Consider the following 21,525-nt stretch of genomic DNA (forward strand, 5'->3'; position numbering starts at 1 on the left):
CTTGTGTACCTTGGGACAATGTTTTTACAGAATTCTCTCACAAATATTGTCAAGAACTTAACCTAAAAATTTGAGGTGCATGGACAAAACGGTTTTTGTGTTATAAAGTATTAAGTTCCAAAGAACGAGGGAAAATCTTGATGGATTTATGCCGTTCTTGCATAGCACGGCAGAATAGGATTACGTATATATTTTTTAAAAATTGCTCGTGAAATTGAGTTTGTCGATAATTAAGTAACTTGTCTGGCTGTATTTTAGTTTCTTGATGCCGTGGGCAGACAATAAAAGTATGGATATTAATGTGAAAAAATAGAGAAAAACACTCATTTGTTTCATACCCAGATTGGTTTTTGAAAATTTGTAGCTCTCTTGCAAGCAAAGTATTGAGCAAATGATCCTACTGTTCTGCCCCAAGCTGCTCTATTCATATATCTTAGGATAATGAACAAGTCCAAAGGCGGAATGACTTTTACTTACTTCAATTCGTTTATTTTTGACGCAAAAAACGATAAGGCAGCAATAGAGGATATTCAAAAGACCGACGACACGGAGAAGCCACGGAAACCCTATCGCTCGCACCAGCTCTCCGCCTATCATTGGTCCTGAAAATAGAGAGAAAAACACCCGAACTTCATGATGGTATCCCCGCAAAATCACGGCGAGTTGTTTCGCACGGCTGCGCCTTCAAATAGCATAGGCAAAAACATGCAATACGATAGATACCACTATTGCGACTCCTAGGAGCCCATCTTGCCTACCCTATCAATTGAAGGCGAGTCTGTTTTGATTTAACTTCAGAGGCACGTAAGCGTAAGCGAGAGCTATTGAAAAGTATTAGCCTCTTCATGTGCGAGTGCGATTAAAATAGCAAGGGGATCTACATCAATATAGTGAAACTAAAAACCTTACTCGAGGTACTTTTTTGCATTTTTAGATAATATTCGCGTTTTTAGAGAATATTATACGTTTCCGTAGAATATAATTCGTAGCTTCACAAGTCGCACATCTTCTTCTATGATTGACTGAAACCCGAAAAAATATATTTTGAATGTGATATTATGTTCAGAATTACGTGTTTTATAAACGGCCCCTTCTTTTCTGCTGAAGTCAAACGCAAAGAATAAATTACGCAATTTGCAGATTAAAAACATTCCATTTTTTCGGCATTAAAATATAATGCAATAGGCTGTATATACAAATTTCAAAGTCCTCAATACATCAACGAGTGGAATAGCGAGGATGCTTCCTAGCGAGAGAATCGCCCAAATTAGAAACAGTAGACAATCATTTCACGAGAATTCAGTGGGTGGATTTCCGCAGGTGGCTTCGGTCGATTTTTCCAACCAAACCGGCAAGGTTCAAACGCAAAGAGAAATACGCCCTTCTTAAGACAAGAACTAAATATAGTTGCTTGATGAATCTTGGCCAAAATTCAAATCCATCCACTTTTTGAGCCACCTCGGGAGGTGGGTCCAGAATTTTAGATGTGATCGTCATTGCTGCCAGTTGTTGAAAACCAAATGTTGTGTGTCCACCGTCGCACAGAGGAACGGATGAATTAGAGAGGTCGGGCATAAACTTTTTGACTAAGACTGCAAATTCTGACGTTATTTTCGTCACATTTTAAATTTGAAGGGGTACTTCTTGAAAAAAATTTCACGAGGAAATCAATGGGAACACTTTTAGAGCTTCAAAATTTTGTATAAACGGAGTTATAAGCGTTTAAAGTTTCCAAATTTTGTCCGACCTCTCCCATTGACTCGATCCACTGTGCGTCACGTCGCCCATGCACTGAAAAAAAATCTCTGTGTATTTACTAAGAAAAGGGTAAAATTACCAAGAATTCAGGGTTCTATTTGATCCCAGTTTTTGGTAAATTGGTAAGATTACCATTTATGGAATTGGTAATTTTACCGAGAAATCTCGGTAAAATTATTGAACTTTCTCGGTAATTTTACTGGACCTTGGTAAAAACGCCAATATTTTTTATCGACTGTGGTAGAATTACTGAGATAAAATGGCAAAGTTACCGGGAATTGATTGCCAATAAAAGTGGTATTCTTACCTGAGAAAAAACAGAAAAAATACCGGTTTTTAGGTAAGCTTACCAGTCTGTCTTGGTAAAATTACCAATAATTAGTAAAAAAGTGAGATGGTAAAGGTACCAACGGACCTTGGTAAAAACGCCCAGAATTTTTTTTCAGTGTGAGGATTTTCGTTTGCTGTAACGGAAGCTGGCAGTAAGTCCAAAACTTAACCGAATCCACTCCCAGAAATTTGCCTCATGTAAAGTAACTATGATACGAACCTATGAAGTAGGCCAAACTGACGGCCATTTGCTGAAGAGCGTAGACAGAGCTGTAAAGACTGGCATCCACTAGCGAGGCCAAGAGAGGCACCAAAGCAGCATCGACGGCCCCTATCCCGAGGCCCAGCAGAAAATGGGGGGTGATCAGAGCGAGCATGCTTTTTGACTGTGGTAACTTGACAAAAATCAAACCATATTAAACTAAAAGGTTTTCCACATGCTCAGTTATTTTAATCAATGATAATCATGTGGTCATGTTCACCACTCTGACAGGGGCTATGAATAACCATGTTTCTTATTTCATGGCAATATCGCCGTTCATATTGACATTAAGAACAGTATAAAGTATTCTACTCCAATATATTAATATGGAAGTCAGCCATTTAAATACTAAACCAACTCCTGACGCAACCCCACCCCCGCAAATGACCCGTCGCTTTTTATATGAATCAAATGCGTATTGTGGGGAGTCGTCAATATTTTATGGCTTGGCTGATCTCTTCCCACCTAAATTGGGAAAATTGAGTAATATCAATATCGATGGCGTAAGAAACCACATACTTTCATTGCGATTTCTCAAAAACTCCGCTATTATTATTATTTTTTTTTTTTTTTGGTAGAACATGCCCGCATTATTGCTTGAAATTTCTGGAGAACATTCCTCTGATAGAGAAAAAAATCAAGGAAGTTTTCAAGAATTATCGCCGACTAGTTTTCCGAAGAAAAAATAAAGTATGACCGTAAGTTTGCAACGTCGCAAACGGAGATACGTGATCCGAACTTCAGCCACCGATGTATTGACGAATACGGCCGAAACACACTGAACAACACTGCACTGATTTTGCAGCACTGCAATGCTGCTAAGATTGTGCAATTTCTTTTGCCTTGGAAGAAAAACAAGATTATCCATCAACAGTTTCTATTTTAATTGCTAAAAAATGTAAAAAGACAAAAATTACTATGTAAATTTCATATTTTTCATGATTTCAGCAATTTTATTGCAAAGGATGAAGTTGCACAATCTTGGCATCATTGCAATGTTTCTGGTTCCTTTTTGCAAAATGTAATTCATTTTATGCTTCATCTTCTCGGCATCCGTCAAAACAATTATAACAGTTTATTTATAATAATTTGCACATTTTAAAGATTACTCAAAAGAAACAAGTTCTTCGGTCTTGTTGAATAGGGGTTTTGTATCATTTAAAGGATTGCTCTACAGACCTTCCATCCGTGAGGCACCTCTTGACCTCCCTCTGACCAAGTCACCTCACTCAATTTATGGACGACAGTGTTGAATGAAGTCATTAGTACACACATTTAAAGTTTTGAAAAGGACACAAATGCAAAAATAGAAGCTCACCATGAACGTGGATACTCCAATTATGAGCATTGAAATGACGACCACCTGCCAGCGGCCAACTTTGTAGGCCAGAGGGCCGAAAAAATTCGTACTGATTAGGTACCCTACGCTGTCCGGGATGAAAACTAGACCCAGCTGCCACTTCTGAGTAGAAAAAAAGCGATGAATAGAATGGAGCAAGGGTTAAGTTTAGGTACGTTTTTCAGACTTGAACAATCAGGAATCAGAAATCAATCAGAAATGAATGAAACGGTACAAATCATTTTGGGGTACGGGGGTTGAGAAATTTTTTCTAAGTCTGTGCAGAAGCGTGTGTTTTTCCGTCAAGAATGGAGAATTTCCATGCAAATTTTTTGTTGCTTCATCCGAAAGAGCTTAAAGAGCTGATTTCACAGTATTATTAATAATTTTTTTCCCGATGTGGGAAATAGTATAAAAATAGATTTAAAAGTGAGAAAATGCACCGCCTTGTGACGTCATCTGGCGGCATTTTCCATTTAAACACATGTATTTTAGCAGATTAGACCATTTTATCATACCGTCTCCAATAATTGTCCAAATCATGAACTGAGTGTATCATCAAGATCAGCTCACTCAGTAGTTTCCATTTAAACGCGAAATTCACCAAATTTCAGACACCTGCAAATTCTCTTTTGTCGAGAAGTAGATATTAGCCAAAAATTCTCGGGAACTTTTTCAGAAACGCTCCTGGTTGCTCATCGAGGTCTGAGTGATTACCGTGTATGGAAGGGTATGTGTGTGTGTGTTTTCTTTTCTTCAAAATTTCTGGAAAATTTCCCAGGAAAGTCTTTGCCTATCCTTAGAGGGCTTTCTCTGCTCCCTGCGCATCTTACAGAAGCGCCAAACTCTCAAAGAAACTCATATATAACGATTGATACGTTTTTCCGTCGCTATTGAAGCGAAACTTATTTATAAGATACTAGCCGTTCTGGGCGCGCTTCGCGCGCCCGTCACGCCTAGCCGGGGGCTACGCCCCCTGGACCCCCGGTCACTCGCTACGCGAGTGACATTCGGCTCGCTTCGCGAGCCAATTTTGTAGTAGTTGCAAATTTTTTATCACATTTTGAAGATTTCATAGAAAACATTATGAAATTCTCACTCCACAATTAACTTGTAGAATAATAATGGCAGGGCAAGAAATAGACTATATCTTAAAATGGACGGTTCCCACTTAGTAAAAACAGCCAACACCACGTGAAGGTGAGGAACCATCGTTAGCCACTTTTTTTTTTTTTTTTTTTTTCTTTACTTTTCTGAAAAAAATTTACTGAAATTTTAGTTGCGTCCCCTAAAAGGAAACACGGAGAAAAAAATTTATGCATGGAACCCGAAGCTGAGATCATATGGATCTCTGAAGTTTTCGGATCACGCATCCGAAAAGTTAAGGTCCATCTGCCGAAGTTCGGGTCAGACAATTGAAGTAGTTCGGTATATACCGAAGATTTCAGGTCACACATCTGAAGTACTCGGTGCATACCGAAGTGCTTCAGATTTCTGACTCAGAGATTTAGGAAAAACACAGTAGAGAACCAAGGAAATCACAGTAGAACAGAGAAAAAAATACAGTCGAATAAATAAAGAAAACTATTATCGAAGAAATTCTAATTATTAGAAAGTAATTAGCTGGCGTAATCAATGCATAGCTGCATAGGAGCATGAGCGAGATTTATCATCAACTGACCGCTGGCCGCTAGGTACCTGGGTGGGCGAGCGACAATACGTAAGCGGTGGCATATGGTTCGATTGACAGAGGAGTGGGGAACGGTCAGACGTAGGGGAAAGGTTCAGGCTGAACCGTTCAGCACAGCGCAGCGTCAGTCACCGGGTGGGGAAGAGAGTCCGGGAGGGGACACTTCCCCTCGAGTGAAATAGAAAAAGGCAGAATCCTTCGAAGTTTATATTAATGATGATTAGTTACTAGAGCCCCCTCTATTTTCGCCACTCTTTCAATACAATGATTTAATTTCAGTCGTAAGGGAATCATATTGTTCGAAAAAGTCCATATTTTCCGGGGCTCATGTCAAAAATGGAGTTACGCTCTCTCGTCAAAAGCACGGCGAAGGTTCGTCAGAGCCCATAAGGAAAACCGACGCCATACCGTGCTCAAGAAAAATGCTGTACAAAAATTCACGTGTTGCCAAATTTCTCCTGATTGAATACTTATGTGTCAAGGCGGTTATCAATATTTGTCCTCGGAATTCACAGATCCTTCAAATTAAATTGCGAAAAAAATTATCCAAAAAATTGGGAGCAAATGATTCACAAGTTTCCCTGGAATTTGATATTTGATACGAGGAAATTTAGCAAAGCTCGGAAGCTCATAAGGGGTTCTTCATTGGGACGGTAGAGTGGAGCTCCACCGTAATTCGCAACGACGAAAAAGACTTTTGAAGAGGAAGCCTCATTAGCGTCCAAACGGACGTCTATTAAGGACGAGTTCCGGGAAATCTTGCTCTATACCGAGACTTGGCTTCTTTTGCGGAGTCGCTTCTGAGAAGCGCCCACTCTCAATTAATGGACGAAAGTGATACGTCAATACTCTTTTGTCAAGGCAGATTAGCTGCACTCTACTTTGACGTTGAAGTATATACTTTATTCTCAGATCAGACCGCCCAAGGGATGGGCGCAGGGCTGCACAGTTTACCATTATTCCGTGTTGACGGTTACTTTTGGTTACTATTTTTTTTCTTCTTCTTTTCTGCTGGTTTTATGGCTTCGTGTCTAGCACCTTCAGCCAACTTTAGACTATGTTCATTGTCCGTAGACATCGAGGGATTCAGGCACATCCATGCTCAAGGCTTTTCAAATTTTCAGGGATTATGGCCGAGTAGAATCTGTTTCAGCAAACCTACTCGTCAGTTCCGTGAAAACTAGACGCCACCACCGGGATTCGAACCCGGAACCTATTTACCTAGAGGCAGACGCGCTGACCACTAGGCCAACCTGGCTGCCTGGTTACTACTTAGAGTTAGTTTTTTTCTGTCAGATCGATCACAGGGGCCGTTAAGTATTATGTAACGCACTTAGAGGGGGGAGGGGGGGGGGTTGAGACAGCGATACGCTGCGTTACAAGTGTGGGAGGACGGTCAAGCCCAGCGTTACGTATAACAAATCCGAGCCGGGGAGAAAAAAAAAAATTAAAAAACGTGCAAAAAATTGAAAATCTCGCCCTTCCCGATTGAATCTTTTGAAATAGGGGGGGAGGGGAAGGGGGTTGGCACTGCCGCGCCAAGAAATAACGCCGTATAAAATTTCGAGATTTGCCAAATTTGCCCGGATAAAATGTTCATTTTTGAGGAAAGTTATGAATATTTTTCCTTGAAATTTTCAGGAACTTTAGGTGAAATTGCGAACAAAATTATCTGAAAGATGGGAAAGAAAAAATTCATAAGTTTTCCAGGAAATTTGCGTTTTATCAAAGGAAACTTGGCAACGCCTGAAGGTTCATACTGCCGTGCTAAGGAAGAACGCCGTATGAACATTCGAGAGTTGCCAAATTTCCTTAGATAAAATGTTTATTTTGACAGGAAGTTATGCATATTTTTCCTTGAAATTTTCACATGTTTTAGATTAAACTGCGAACAATATTGTATGAAAAATTGGAATGAAACTCTTCATAACTTTACCAATAAATTCGTATTTTATCAAAGGAAACTTGGCAATGTCTGATGGCTTTATACGGCGTTTTTCCTCAGCTCGGCAGCATACGCCTTCGCACGGCGGGGTAGGCCAGCCGCCAGCGTTACGTAATTCAAAAGAGGGGTGTAGGGCTGCGTAACGGACGCGTTACAAGAATGGCAGTAAAAAAATCGGTCAAAGTACGTTACGTAAAACCTGAACGGCCCCAAAAGGGCTTGGTTGATGGATCAAATTCTTGGTTAGATCGACCGAAGCCGTAAGTTACTCTATGACAGCTGAGGATGAAAAAAGTGTCCAAGATTACTTTGATGTCTTACCTTAGGTTTGATATGACTCATGAGCCAGAGAGGGAGGCACGGCTCAAGGACGGCCATGGCAACGGTGGAAAAGAGCAGGGCTCCTGATATGAGGACCACCAGTCTGTGAGAGAGCATGTGCGACCAGCCCCATACACCCACGCTTGGCTTCAAATCAACGGAGCAATCACGTTATTCGTACGTTTCAGTAGATTAATATAGGGTAATATCAATGGAGTAATGATAATAATTCTTTTAATATATTTTTAAAATACTTGCATGATAGATGCACCGAAAAAAAAGGATGCTGATTTAACATTCTGGATGTAAAAAAGCGCGCGACAACTCAAAAAACGCTGAATTTACCGCAAAAACAATTACTTTAGCAATAATTGTATTTAGCAAATAGGTGGTTTTTATATGAGGATTAACAATTAACAAGTGGTACGGAATATAACAAAGTAATATGAGCTATGCAAAACGATAATCCGGGTATCGGAACTTGGCTGTTTTGAAAACGCCTTCAAATGCGGCGTGATACCTCACGCATTCCGGAGAGTTCAAATAGTTGTATCATTGCGCCGTAAGAATGTGACGGAAGATTAAAATGGAAATAGCCTCCATGCACGCTGGGTCTTCGATTTCCAGCGACATTTTTGCAGTTGTGAATGCATAGCTGAGTTGCGCTCCAGCTAGAATTATTTCAAGATGTAAAACTAACTGCTGTGGCGGCTAATTCAGATTCTCATGAGTTGTCGCACACTTTTTTACATCCAGAATGTTAAATCAGCATCCTTTTTTTTTCGGTGTAGGGTCTAACGAGATCGTTACATTGTGAATGACTTCATTATTCATTAAACATTATCCTAAAAACATTTCAAAAATATTTTCTTAAAAAGATGATCCTTTGAAAACTTTTCTGGTTATCCAGAAATGCACGTATACCATGGCGCCAACTCCTACACAAAATTTTACTTGGCGTGTCCCCGTCGAAAAGTAAGGCGAGGCATTCATAAAAATTGAAAGACAGGCTTAATTTTTCCTTCGAGGCAATAAACCTATCGGACGATTTGATTAAAACACACTAATTGTAGGATCATTTATAGTGAGTAGATGCATCGTGGCTAAACTACCGTGCTAAGGAAGAAAGCCGTATGAACATTCGAGCTGCCGAATTTCCTCCAGTGAAATGTTTATTTTTAAGGAGAGTCACGAATATTTTCTCTTGCAATTTTCAGATAGTTTATACCTGATTGTGGATAAAATTCTCTGCAAAATCAGAGGATGAATAATTACACATCTCCCTAAAAATTCGCATTTCTTCAAAGAAAATTTGGCAACGTCTAAAGACTCATGCGGAATTCTTCCTTAGCACGGCAGTACAGAGAACCTTCCTTCGCCAGTAATTTAATAAAATACCTCTCACTGTCCGAATCGACCGCAAATTGAATTTACCCTTCACAGTCAAATGGACTGGGCAGGTTCCAAATATTGAATATTCCGATTCCATCTCAGGGGTACTTAGCATTAATTGAGAATTCTAATTGATTTCTGAGAGAGGCTTACAACTTGCCCATGTAGCCCCTTTCAACCCTCTGTGAATAAGCGTGCAGTCATGATCTGTTCATGATGCTTTTTATAATACACCCTCGCAGAGTAAGATAACTGTGACTATCATAATGGGGGCTTCTCTCTATTTGAATATCAAAGAATTTGCGTAAAATTAACAAATTTTGCAGAAAAAAGTTTCATTCCTTACCTCAAATTTCGATTCAAAATTGAGATAATGTACTTGCAAACCTGCAAAATAAATATTTTTAGCTCTATTACAGTAATTTTTGAGGCAACGCAGTCTCAAACAAGTGCATTTAAACATCATGCATTGTCATTCTTCAACTAAAAAGGCCACAAAAAAAAGAATGTATTACAACCATCCTACGTCCAACTATTTTTTCTCTAATTGTAAATTATTTCTTTGGAAATATTAAGAACGCTGGTGTTTCTGATCTATCATGTGTAAATAATTGTAGGAACGGAAAGTAGATAGGCGCATGAGGTCACAGCGGCGTCAATTCAGCAAAATAAGAGGGGTATACTGCCGTGCTAAGGAAAAACGCCGTATGAGCCCTCAGGCGTTGCCTGATTCCTTCAATATAAACCGAATTTACTGGACAATTTTTTTAATGTTTTGCTTCAACATTTTCAAACGATTTTGTTCGCAATTTGATCTAAAATTCCTGAAAATTTCAAGAAGGATGAGTAACTTTCCTAAAAAATACATGATTAATCTGGGGAAATTTGGCAACTATCGAATGTTCATACGTCGTTTTTTCTTAGCACGGCAGTGTAGTGGAAGTTATTCAGAGGAGTCAAAATATGCCTTCAGGCCAACGGCGGCAAAACTTGAAAAAACCTTCACAAACCCCTTAAAATGGATTACATATTGCCAAAAATGAAGCAAGAGAAGGTCAACGCTTTATTTACGAGCCAAAATTCGTTTATGATTAAGTGAGCCATTATCCTATTAAGGCACCCTCTGTCAACTGGACGTATTTATGCTAAATGGAACTATGTGGAAGTGGAAAGGTGGGGTGTGCTCGTTAGTGCTCGGCCCTTAAGAAAGAATGGGAATTGAAAAGCGCCAGTGACGTCAGCGGCAACGATTGAGACCAAGCACAACGGGGATATCGGTGGCGGGACTCTTTAACTCCTGGGCCCTGTGCACAAGGCTCTTGTCACATGTCCACGGCTCACGAGTTAGCGCTCAGTTCCTTTTAATTTAATGGAAAATCCCGCTTTTCAATTTCCTCAAAAGGCACTATATCCACTTTCACATTGTTTCTTATGTAGCTTGCACAAGCACACCCCATATTTCCGCTTGCACTCAGTTCCTTTTCACATAAATACGTACGACTAAGAGTGGGTTTCATGGGGTATTTTTGGTGGAACTCACCAAGATCGCAGAGGACGGCGAAGGCGACTACGAAGAAGGGGGTGCTCTTGCCCGAGATGTCGTAGAGGAGCCCCCCGAGGGGGTAGCCGAGGAGGACCCCCAACGCCACGCTTCCCAAGACGATCCCCATCACGTGACTTCGCTCCTTGTCCTCCGGGTACTCCTGCGCCACCAGGGACATCCCTGTTCGTCAAGCAAAAAGATTCAAGTACCATCAAAATAAAGCAAAGTCCTCCCAAATATTCAAATATAGAGTCAAATCGTCACCTTAGGCAAAGTATCACAAGCGCCATGCGACGTTTAAAAATCCCCGCCGCCATTTTATTTTTTTACTGAGAAATTGTTGGTTGAATCTGCTTGGAAATTTCACTAAATTTTATCGGCAGCACAAAGAAAATTCAGTGAAATTTTCGGACAGTTTCGTCGAACAATTTCTCTGTAAAAAAATAAAATGGCGGCGGAAATTTTTAAACGTCGCATAGCGCTTGTGATACTTTGCCTGGAAGGTGACGAAATATTCTTACGTATTTTCAAATTCTAATCTTCGCCCCTTGATGTACACAAAATAACTCATTGCCACTGTAAGATAATTTGCAGGTGTCTGAAATTTGATGAATTTCGTGCTCAAGCGGAAACTACTGAGTGAACTGAACACGAGGATACCCTTCCTTCATGAATTGAAGAATTATCGGAGAAGATATGACAAAATGATCTAATCGGCTAAAATACGTGCGTTTAAGTGGGAAATGCCGCCAGATGACGTCACTAGGTGGTGCATTTTCTCACTTTTGAATCTTTTTTTATGCTATTTCCCATATTAGAAGAAAATTATAAAAAATACTGTGAAATCAAATCTTTAAGTACTTTCAGATGGAGTGATAAAAAATTGCATGCAAATTCTCCATTCTCCGTAAGAATGCGCATCAAACGAAAATATTTTAAACTATTTTTAGCTCCTCAGCGAACATTTATCTTGAAATTTTCAGTCTTTCATAAAATACAAAGTTTTTAAAATTTTATCATTCAAGTATCTGAGAAGCATTTGGAGAGGGAGAAACAAGGAGAGTCCGTAGATTTGGTGAGTTATTTCTCCCAAAATATTGAAAGTTCGAGACCTCTTTGCCATAAATTTACAAAATGTCGTAAACTGTCAAAATTTGACTTATCTACCTACGCATTTGATAAAATACGTAGCGCATATTGTGGAGTCAGGAGTGTATTTAAAATTTCTCCGATATTTTCATCTTGAGTTTCGAACAATTTTCTACAAGAAACCATTTCCATTCCATTTTTTTCCATTTCTTCTCTTCTCCCCAGCAATTTGCGACAGACCCATTTTGCCCAACGCTGCCAATTCTTAAAGTCTAAAGCGATGGCTGTTGTGAGCCTTCCAGTTTGAGCCCCGATTATGATGTAAGAATACATGGTTCAGAGCTTACACCGATTCGTGGATACGTATTTTGGCTTAACTCAAACCGAGGACATGAGAAAACTTGGTCCCCCGTGTGCTCGCAGCGAGCGTTTCCATGCTGCCATGCTAAGGAAAAACGCCGTATGAGCCTTTAGGCGTTGCCAAATGTCATTAGATAAAACACGAATCACCTCATGAACTTATGAATATTTTTCTTCCAATTCTTCGGATAATTTTGTTCACAATTTTTCCTGAAGTCCCTGAAAATATCAAGGAGAAAACTGCTCATTTTTCGGCGAAAATTAACAGTTTATGAGAGGGAATTTGGCAACTCTCGAATGTTCATACGGCGTTTTTCCTTAGCTCGACAGCATGGGTCATCTCTGGCGAGGTCCATGATTTATGACGCATTCAATCAAAATGATGCATTTATTTTGCGGCGTCGTACCTTTGACCCGACGAGGAGGTCGCTTTAAAAAATGATCTCACTTATCTGCGCGGAGAGCTCTGTGAAGCGCAAAGCGGGGAAGATAGCTGACGGGATGAGAATGGGCTAACCCCAGGGTACACCGTCCAGTTCAATCATTCACTATTCGCGCGCTTACCAGATCACATCGTCTATCTTACTCTTCGCCTTATTTTTCATGGATTCAGGCAAAACACATTGAAAAAACTACCTTGTCACCGTTACCTTGTCATATTTTATCCGCGAAACTCTTTCTCCTTGACCGTATACTAGGCTGTCGTGCCATGGAAGTAAGAGTCTTTTTTTCAGAGACAGATAATTCTTGTAATGTTGACAAGACTCGAGTCCTCTTAAATACAGTCTAGTGTGCATTATGAGGACCTTTGTGGATGAAATATGACAAATATCCTGGTAATGGTAACAATGTATTTCTTTCAGAGTAAACCTTGCGGTGGAAGAGGTACCTGTATATCGTAGGTTAGGAAGGTCATTTCTGCGTAACTCCGAGCAAAAACATCCATAAAATCTAAAAACTGACTATTTAAGATGTAGAAATTGAGGCACCTTTTTGTCCACGGAGGCAAAAATTTCAGTTGAGTCGAAGATCGGATTTTGAGATTTCGACGGAAATTTTTCTCGGAGAAAAATTATGTAAAAGTATGGTAAATATGACGACCGGTTTACGACATCTATAACCCAGGTAGACTTTTAAGTGGGGATGATAAAAGACCCGCTAAGATTTACCACTACGAACTGATTATTGAAAGTGATAGACAAAGCTTTAGAAAAAAAACCCGAGGAGAAAATGAAGTGATTCTCTTGGTGGAAGCAGCTGGTTGTGATAGACAAAGGAGGTAATCTATAGACAGCAACGGCAGTTCACGAGAGATCCTATACTTGATCCATTATATATTTTCCCCCTCACTCTGTAACAACTACCCCTTTCAACGAAAAGGTTGGTTCCATTTTCCCATCATCTTCTTTTTCTATCGCTTTGTCCATCAAATTAAAAAATCAACTCGCTGATCATGCGTAAATGGACTTACCTCTGTCAAACGGAACTACGTGCATTAAGACATGAGCCATGAGACCCATAAGAATATATGCATAACAGGGCTCACGTCATAATGCTGATGGTTCCGTTTGGCAGAAATACGTCTAAATATAGTAAATGCGACCAGAATTTTGATAATCTTCATTCAAATAACTACCTAGATTCGTTCACCATACTATTTCGGTGAGCCTGCTACATTGACATCATGAACTTAAAAAAAAAAAAAAAAAACGTTTATTTCATTGTTTCATCCTCCCGTTTTCCGACAGTTTCACCCACCAATCCTGTAGACTGAACTTTCATACAGCAGTGAAGCTTCTGCGCATTTTACGCGGGAAATTAACCGCGGGTACCTGGCGGAATTAGCGCTCCGAGGATTAATTTAACTTCGGTCAGGCCTCGGTTCCACAGACAGCGCGGGACGTGAATTCGGCCGCGCGCTATCATTTTATTATTCATCATTTTAAACTTCCCGTTTATTTTGAAAAAGGAATGCTCTGCCATGATAGCGAAGAGAGCCGTGAGTCAATGTGAATGATCGATTATCGATATTTCCTCATTTGAAGCTATGATAAAGAATCGATTATAAAGGTGTTCGTTGCAAACACCTTGTTCATCGATTCTTTTACAGAGGTTTAAAAGGTAGATTAATTGAAATATCGAAAAGCGCAAAATCGTCTTTTCTCGGACAAAGGAACGTAATTTTTGCGTCACGTAATAATTGAACGGCCCCTAACACGGTATAATAGTGTTGGCATTGAAATGACAACTCGTATCGCTGACGTCTGCGGTGACAGACAGACCAAAATCACTTCATCATGTCGCGCGGCGCGGTCAACTTGGTATCGCGCCCTCCACTGAAAAAAAAAATCTCGGTGTATTTACTAAGAAAAGGGTAAAATTACCAAGAATTCAGGGTTCTATTTGATCCCAGTTTTTTCTTGGTAAAATTACCATTCATGGAATTGGTAATTTTACCGAGAAAGCTTGGTAAAATTATTGAACTTTCTCGGTAATTTTACTGAACCTTGGTTTTAAACGCCAATATTTTTTTATCGACTGTGGTAGAATTACCGAGATAAAATGGCAAAGTTACCGGGAATTGATTACCAATAAAAGTGGTTTTCTTACCTGAAAAAAAAACAGTAAAAATATCGGTTTTTAGGTGAATTTACCGGTCTGTCTTGGTAAAATTACCAATAATTGGTAAAAAAAAGAGATGGTAAAGGTACCATCGGACCTTGGTAAAAACGCGGAGAATGTTTTTTCAGTGTGCCTGTGGAAACGTGGCTTCAGCTGCCCGCGGCGACGAACTCGAGCAAAAAGCGCCTTTCCCAAGTTGACCTACGAGACCACCGTGCTACGGAGGAAAGTCGCAACTCCATTCTCACGTGAGCCGCGAGTAACCCGTGCTTTTATGTACTTCAAGGCTCACGTCTGAACAGAGCTAATGTTCTCTTCTATAACACGACAGGCGAGACAGGGGACTTTCCATCCTCGTTCGATGACCGTGTTATTCGACGCGAAAGTTGGAGAGCCCAACTTTCATCACATTGTTGAGGGAGTGAGGCAGAGAGAAGGGGGAGGGGGGGAGGTGGAAGGGGGGGGGGGGTTGTCCCCTGCGGAATCCATCTGAGCGGGCTGTTTCACGGTGTAAATTCGTTTATGAAAGTCTGGGATGCGTGTTTTCATCGGGACGGGAAAAAAATGAAATCTCGCCAAAGTTTGAATGCTAGGTCTTCGATTGCCCCCGGAATTCCGAAAACGTGCGTTTTTTGCGAGTTTCAGTTTTTGAAACTTATTTTATTGCTCTGATAAACAATGGTGCCCGACCCTCTTTAATGAACCAATGAACAAGGTACGGATTTAGGCATTCTGATGAACAATTTCTCTCGCAAGTTTTATGTGGAACATGATGTGCACGAACGAAAATTACTGAGATTAACTGCCGACAAATATGTCAATATGTTTGTATATTATTCGTTCAGAAAAAACAGGATATATCCGTTTTTCCTGTTTTTTTACCTACATGCGAGCTGGCCTTAAGGCCGTCTGCACTTAACTTTCCTCCAGGCACCACGAGAAAACAGAAATTCTCGATTTTTGGGATCTCAAAACAATTTTTGTAGCATTTTCCTTACACAATAAGATCTTCCCGTAGGATAGAAAAATATTGAATGTACTGGTGGATGACATATCCGTTCTTCGAGTGTGCTTATCAGTTACTTTTGCGGACGTGTAACGGCGCTTTCAAATGTTTGCCCAGTTTTCGTGGTATTCAGTCAAGAAAATTAGCACCGAGGTTATTCCAATCACTGTACTCTTGAAAAGTGAATTAACCGTTATTTAAAAATAATACAAAATTAATAAAAACTTCAACAGGATCTTCATTCAACCTATTTAACTGATCTTCAGGCTACCATACATTACTAAAGTAGATTAAAAACACTGAATATCTTATGGAAAATGTGCAAATGCCGTTTCGTAAGGATATTTCATCAAAAAAGGAGCTTTTTGACAAGTAGATCATTAATGCGAAAACTCCAAAAATTCGATGTATTGTTTAGACTATTTTTTCAAATGACATTTGTTTTTTTTGCTTTTCTCTACCTGAAAATGTCTTATTTTATAATTTCAAGAGAGAATAACCCTGAGACTTTAATCATTTTGCAGGTTGAAAGATGCATCATCCGGGCTCATGAAAAATTCACCCGACAAGCCTTTGAGGTGCCGCGATCTGTGAAACCACTCGTTCAACTTCTTGGCCTACGCATTGCCTACCTACTAAGATTAAGGAGAATAAATCTTCCGCAAAAAGACCGAGAGAGAGAAAAATCTCTCTTGCTATCAGCATTCCGTCTTTCATCTACAACTAAACCTTCTGCACAAGGTGGTTTGATAGAGATCGTTTTTCAAAGCTAAAATTTACTGTGGCATTTCAAATGTCAGAACATCGTGAATAAATCAGACCAACGACTCGTTCACATTGTAAACTTCAATTCGGATCCAGGAGTCTAATTCCAGGACATAGCTGCCTGTCACGTATAAGTGATACGGTCAAATGAATGAACTTATCAGGAAAAAGTAAATCAAAAACCACCATGAGCACACCATTAGAGCAGATATGCCGTTTTCGAAATACGACAAAAAATGAACTGGATATCCATACATGGATGATACGAATACATACTGATAACAGCAACCATTGATAAAGATATTGCAGTAATGCAGAAATTGAATGCATCTAAAAAATTTCAATTTATCTAGTGTTTTTTTATTACATAAATGGGTTGACAGTGATCTTGAGACGTAATTGAAATGAGTGGTGTCATGCGCATGCAAGGGGCTTAAAAATGTGACTAAATGTTTCGTACCTGCTACACCGATACACGCGGACGCTATTCCTTGTAGGCTACGACCGATCAGTAGTTCGATAAAGCTTTCGCCCAAAGCAAATACTGAAAAACAATCGACAGTAAATCACGTGATATAATGTTCGAACACTAAGAAAAAAATGCAACATGTTTAAATCTTGAGTTTTGAATAAAAACGTACCTGCAGTTGACTGGGTATAACTATTGATATTTACATTTGGACAAATTCAGATTTAATTCAAGTTCCATAAAAGAGATTTTTGGGAATAAGCAGCTGAAATGTACTTCAAGGCGATATGGATCCAACCGTTTTCAAATATTTCAATAAGTGAAACCAGTTTTTCTAGCCCCTTGAGGTAATTATTACCTTTTGTTGATTTTTTTTTCTTCTTTTTTTCCGGTGTTCCCCACCAATACAACACCGGAAAGAAAAATCAACGATAGGTAATAATTCAACATAACCGGAAAAATGAACAAACTACATAACCTTGAGGTGAATTAAAGGGAGTTGGAGACGCGTTCTGCCCTTACGATACATTGCTACACAGTTTGTGTCTTCAATGAGAGGCAATAACTATCGTAACCTACAAATTTATTAAAGAACTTAATTCATAGTATGCAGTAATATGAATGCTCAAGGCCGGATTTAGGAGGTGGCCATATGGGCCACGACCAATGGCGGCTCTAGAAGGCGGCAAATTTTGCAATTTTTTTAAATGTAGGTTGAAAAAATCGGATTCAGAAAAAAAATTACGAACTAGAGAAGGCGACAAAATTTCTAATTTCATGAGAGTGTAGTAATTTCTAATTTTGTTGTCTATCGGTGATACAAGAGACAGCGCCTTTAATAAGTCGAGTTAAGAGAGGAACCAAACACGAAATTTGGCCTGGAGCGGCGCGGCGCAGAGAGCAATGATAACGAGGACTTGAGATGAAGATGAAAAGCCCTCGGCGCAGCGGTCGGCATGTAACACATATCAGCGCCTACAAGACTGCATGAATACTTCACGCATAGCGTCAAAAACATTGCGTTCAGCAGCGGTCGGCGTGAAGCGCGTAGCGCCTACAAGACTGCATGAATACCTCATGCATTGCGCCAAACACAATGCGGCAGGGCGGCGCACGCGGGGGCGGAAGTTAAAATTCTTAAACAACATTTTTTATGTTTGTTCTTTCAAAATTTTTTCGTTCATCTCTTGCAAATTGAAGACCTTGTCCACACAGAGATAGGTTTACGGAACTTAACTTTCGCTCAAAGCTCCGTGAACTTTTGCTTATAGTGTTGACAGGGCTTTCGCAAAAAATGTGTCCAACACGAGTAAACACGCCTTATGCACCCCTCCCCCTCCGGCACGTTCACTTGATGGTTTTTATTGATGAATCAAAGCGAATGAGAAGGGGACGGAAAAATACATGCGGCCCATGGGTGGCAAGTACGTAAATCCGGCTCTGTTAATGCTGAGTGCAGAGTGGCAAGAAATTAAATTGGTGAATATTTATTGCAATTTTCTACTAAAAATTAGGAAAGCGGATGTCATTCATTGACTCAATGGGTAAGAGAGAAGTATCATAAGCTATCTCTCTCTTAACTTTCACTACAATGAGCTGTATCCATTTTTCTCAATTCATTCAACACTCATTCACTCCAACATTCATAATACATATTTACGAAGATTGTATTCATCACTTTCTTGTATCAATTAGAAATTACGATAGCGGGCTACTTTGCTAGTCACGCAATCGTGTATTGATGGTTGCATCTCGTATCACCTTATATGCTGTGTAGGGGCGCCTTTTAAAGGCACATCTTGTTCATGTCACCAAAATTCATTTTAATGATAAGCAAGACATTCAACCCTGGGCGAATGCGCTGCGGCACTGCCGCACAGATCAGTGGATGGACGGAGTGTTTTTATTTACTCTTTTTCGGAGTAAATCGGATCTGTCTCTCGGAGGGCACGCTCGCCCCCACCCATATTCTGCCGTACTAAGGAAGAACGCAGTATGAACATTCGAGAGTTGCCAAATTTCGTCTCGGAAAATATCCATTTTTGAAGAAAGTTATTAATATTTTCCCTTGAAATTTTCAGACTTTTTAGATCAAATTGCAAACTAAATTACCTGAGAAATCGGAGGAAAAATATTTACAAATGATCTTGAAAACTAGTAATTTTTCAAAGGAAACTTAGCAACGCCTGAAGGTTCATACGGCGTTTTTCCTTAGCACGGCAGTATTTGCTGCACGAAACGTGGAAAGGGGGCCATAAGAGAGGGTATAAACCCCCCACCTCCTCTCGGGTCACTCCATTATTATTTTTTTCCGGGCACGAGTCATAGTTGCCAGAGTTCGCTGATAATTCGCATTATTCCTTTCAGACGCAATGGCAAAAATGTTGATTTTTCAGCACAATTTGGCACCCACGGCGCGAATGATCAAAACGATGCGCGCTTCACAACAAAAAATCGCACGTCGCGCAAATTCAGCTGTCATTAAGAGCGCTTGACGCGTCGCACCATTGAAGCTCGTTGGCGCGGAGGGGGAGGAGGAGAGGGTCTAAGAGCCCTTCACTGAAAATCGAATGCAGGGTTGCCAGAGTTTAATGCCTCGTCGTCGTCCAGTTCGACTCTGATAAAATGGGTATTTTGGACGGGATCTGGCATCGCCGTCGACCGATCCGTAATGGTATTCCGAGGCTCCGAATAAACGTTATTTCTGGGACTTTTTGCACGTTGCTGCACGTAGTTCGGCGGCTTGGGCACGTTGCTTCGTTGCTTTTAGTTACACTGAAAAAAAAAGATTTGTAGAATTTACCATTCCTTCACGCTGTACTTCACACAGCGTCAATTCAGAGTCAATTCTGCCAGAAGAAAGGTAAACGTTACTATGTACTGGTACTAGTAATCATTTCTCTGGCAGAATCGACTTGAAGATTGGTAGAATTTGCCATTCCTTCACGTTGTGTGAAATACAGCGTGAGGGAATTGTAAATTCTACCAATCTTTTTTTTCAGTATACTATAGGCTGTTCTGCCGTGCTAAGTAAAAACGTCGCATAAGTATTCGAATCCTGCCAAATTTTTTATTTGAAAAGATTTATTTTTGAGGAAAGTTATGAAAACTGTTCCTTGAAATTTCCAGACTTTTTGCATTAAATTACGAACGAAAGCCAGTGAAAAATCGGAGGAGAAATATTCACAAATTTTTCTGCAAATTCGTGTTTTTTCGAAAGAAATTTGGCAACGCCTGATGACTAACACGGTGTTTTTACTTAGCACGGTAGTGTGTAGTTGATAAGAATTATATCAAAATGCTTAGATCCGCACCTTGTTCGCGTGGTTTATCAATATAACGCATTGATTCAACTATCGTGCTCTATGGGCATCCGTGTTGCATACCCATAAATTGAAGGCGCTCAGGTTACTCTAGATCACGAGAAGTGAAAGCAGTAGTGCTCGACACGCCGATATGAAGAGAAGAGTAGTCGCTTCCACTCCTTTCATCCGTTTAAATATCTTCCTAATGCAGTGTATTTCACTCCAGCATGTAGTTGTTTGCACTTTTCTTTCTTTTCACTGCCGAATTTATTTACAAATAAATTGCCCATTCTTTACAGTGTGTAAACTACGTGCAGTAAAAATAAGCCATTTACCAGGAGTTAAATTCGGCAGTTTAAGAAAGAAAAGTCAATACGACTACAGGTTGGAGTAAAATACACTACACTAGCAAGAACTTCGAGCAGGAGAGAGGAGTAAAAGCAACTACTATTCTCTTCATAACAGCGCGTGGAGCGCTCCTACGTATTACTTTTTATGCTCCAGACTAGAATAACCGGAGCGCCTTCAACTTTTTGGTATGCATCACGCACCACGGTTGTTCATGGAAGAGGAATAGTTGGATCAAGACGGTATTACCGACCCGATTGCTCACGTTGCATTCGCTAATCTGCCGTGCTGTATGAGCCTTCAGGCGCTGCCAAAATTCCTTTGATGTAACACGAATTTCCTGTTAAACTTATAAATATTTTCGTTCCAATTTTTCAGATAATTTTGTTCGCAGCTTCACCTGAAGCGCCTGAAAATTTCAAGGAAAAATTATCAGAACGTTCCGCAAAAATAAACATTTTATCGAAGGAAATTTGGCAACGCTCAAATTTTCTTACGGCGTTCCTCCTTAGCACGGCAGTAATGGTGTGTATAGTTTTGCCACTTCTAAAAGCACTAAATTAGTGTATGACTTACTCAGAGCTGCGACCAAGAGACTGACCGAGCCTATGAAAAGAGACAGATGCACTCCCAGCCGCGGTGATAAAACTCCAACTATTGGGTTCATGATGAGCTGTAAGAGGGCTTTCGAAGATAAAAGCAGACCGACTTGACCATTTTCCGCCCTTAGGTCCTTTTCCATCTCCACCAATGCTCTGAGCAGACAAAATTATCGCATCGTGTAATTCAGGGAGAATCATTGATGTTATTAAGAATCAAAATAAACGGATTTACACACAAAAAAAAAAAAGCTGGCTCAAAAACTACGAATGCAGTACCTGTATAGCATCCCAGCGCTTTTTCGATAGCAAAATGGTACAATAATCCATTGAGAAAAGGCTGATTACAAAAAACAGTTTAAAAAACTAAATAAAACAAAAT

The 21,525-nt window shown here is 39.9% G+C and overlaps 1 protein-coding gene across 2 annotated transcripts in view; it reads right to left on the reverse strand.

Moving 5' to 3' along the window:
* The window catches only part of LOC109039038 (synaptic vesicular amine transporter), a 29,249-nt gene that overhangs the window by 1,812 nt on the left and 5,912 nt on the right, over nucleotides 1-21,525 (reverse strand). Inside the window, exons 4-11 of one of the 2 annotated variants that reach the window (XM_019054366.2) lie at nucleotides 21,121-21,299; nucleotides 16,883-16,966; nucleotides 10,578-10,760; nucleotides 9,384-9,424; nucleotides 7,646-7,792; nucleotides 3,669-3,812; nucleotides 2,309-2,483; nucleotides 478-602 (exon numbers count right to left, since the gene is read on the reverse strand). In XM_019054366.2, coding sequence (XP_018909911.2) covers nucleotides 478-602; nucleotides 2,309-2,483; nucleotides 3,669-3,812; nucleotides 7,646-7,792; nucleotides 9,384-9,424; nucleotides 10,578-10,760; nucleotides 16,883-16,966; nucleotides 21,121-21,299 — 1,078 coding nt within the window. The remainder of the gene's footprint in view (nucleotides 1-477; nucleotides 603-2,308; nucleotides 2,484-3,668; nucleotides 3,813-7,645; nucleotides 7,793-9,383; nucleotides 9,425-10,577; nucleotides 10,761-16,882; nucleotides 16,967-21,120; nucleotides 21,300-21,525) is intronic. The other variant, XM_072303980.1, reaches the window with a different exon arrangement.

The sequence above is a fragment of the Bemisia tabaci genome, chromosome 9, assembly GCF_918797505.1.
Source record: "Bemisia tabaci chromosome 9, PGI_BMITA_v3".
NCBI lineage: Eukaryota > Metazoa > Arthropoda > Insecta > Hemiptera > Aleyrodidae > Bemisia > Bemisia tabaci.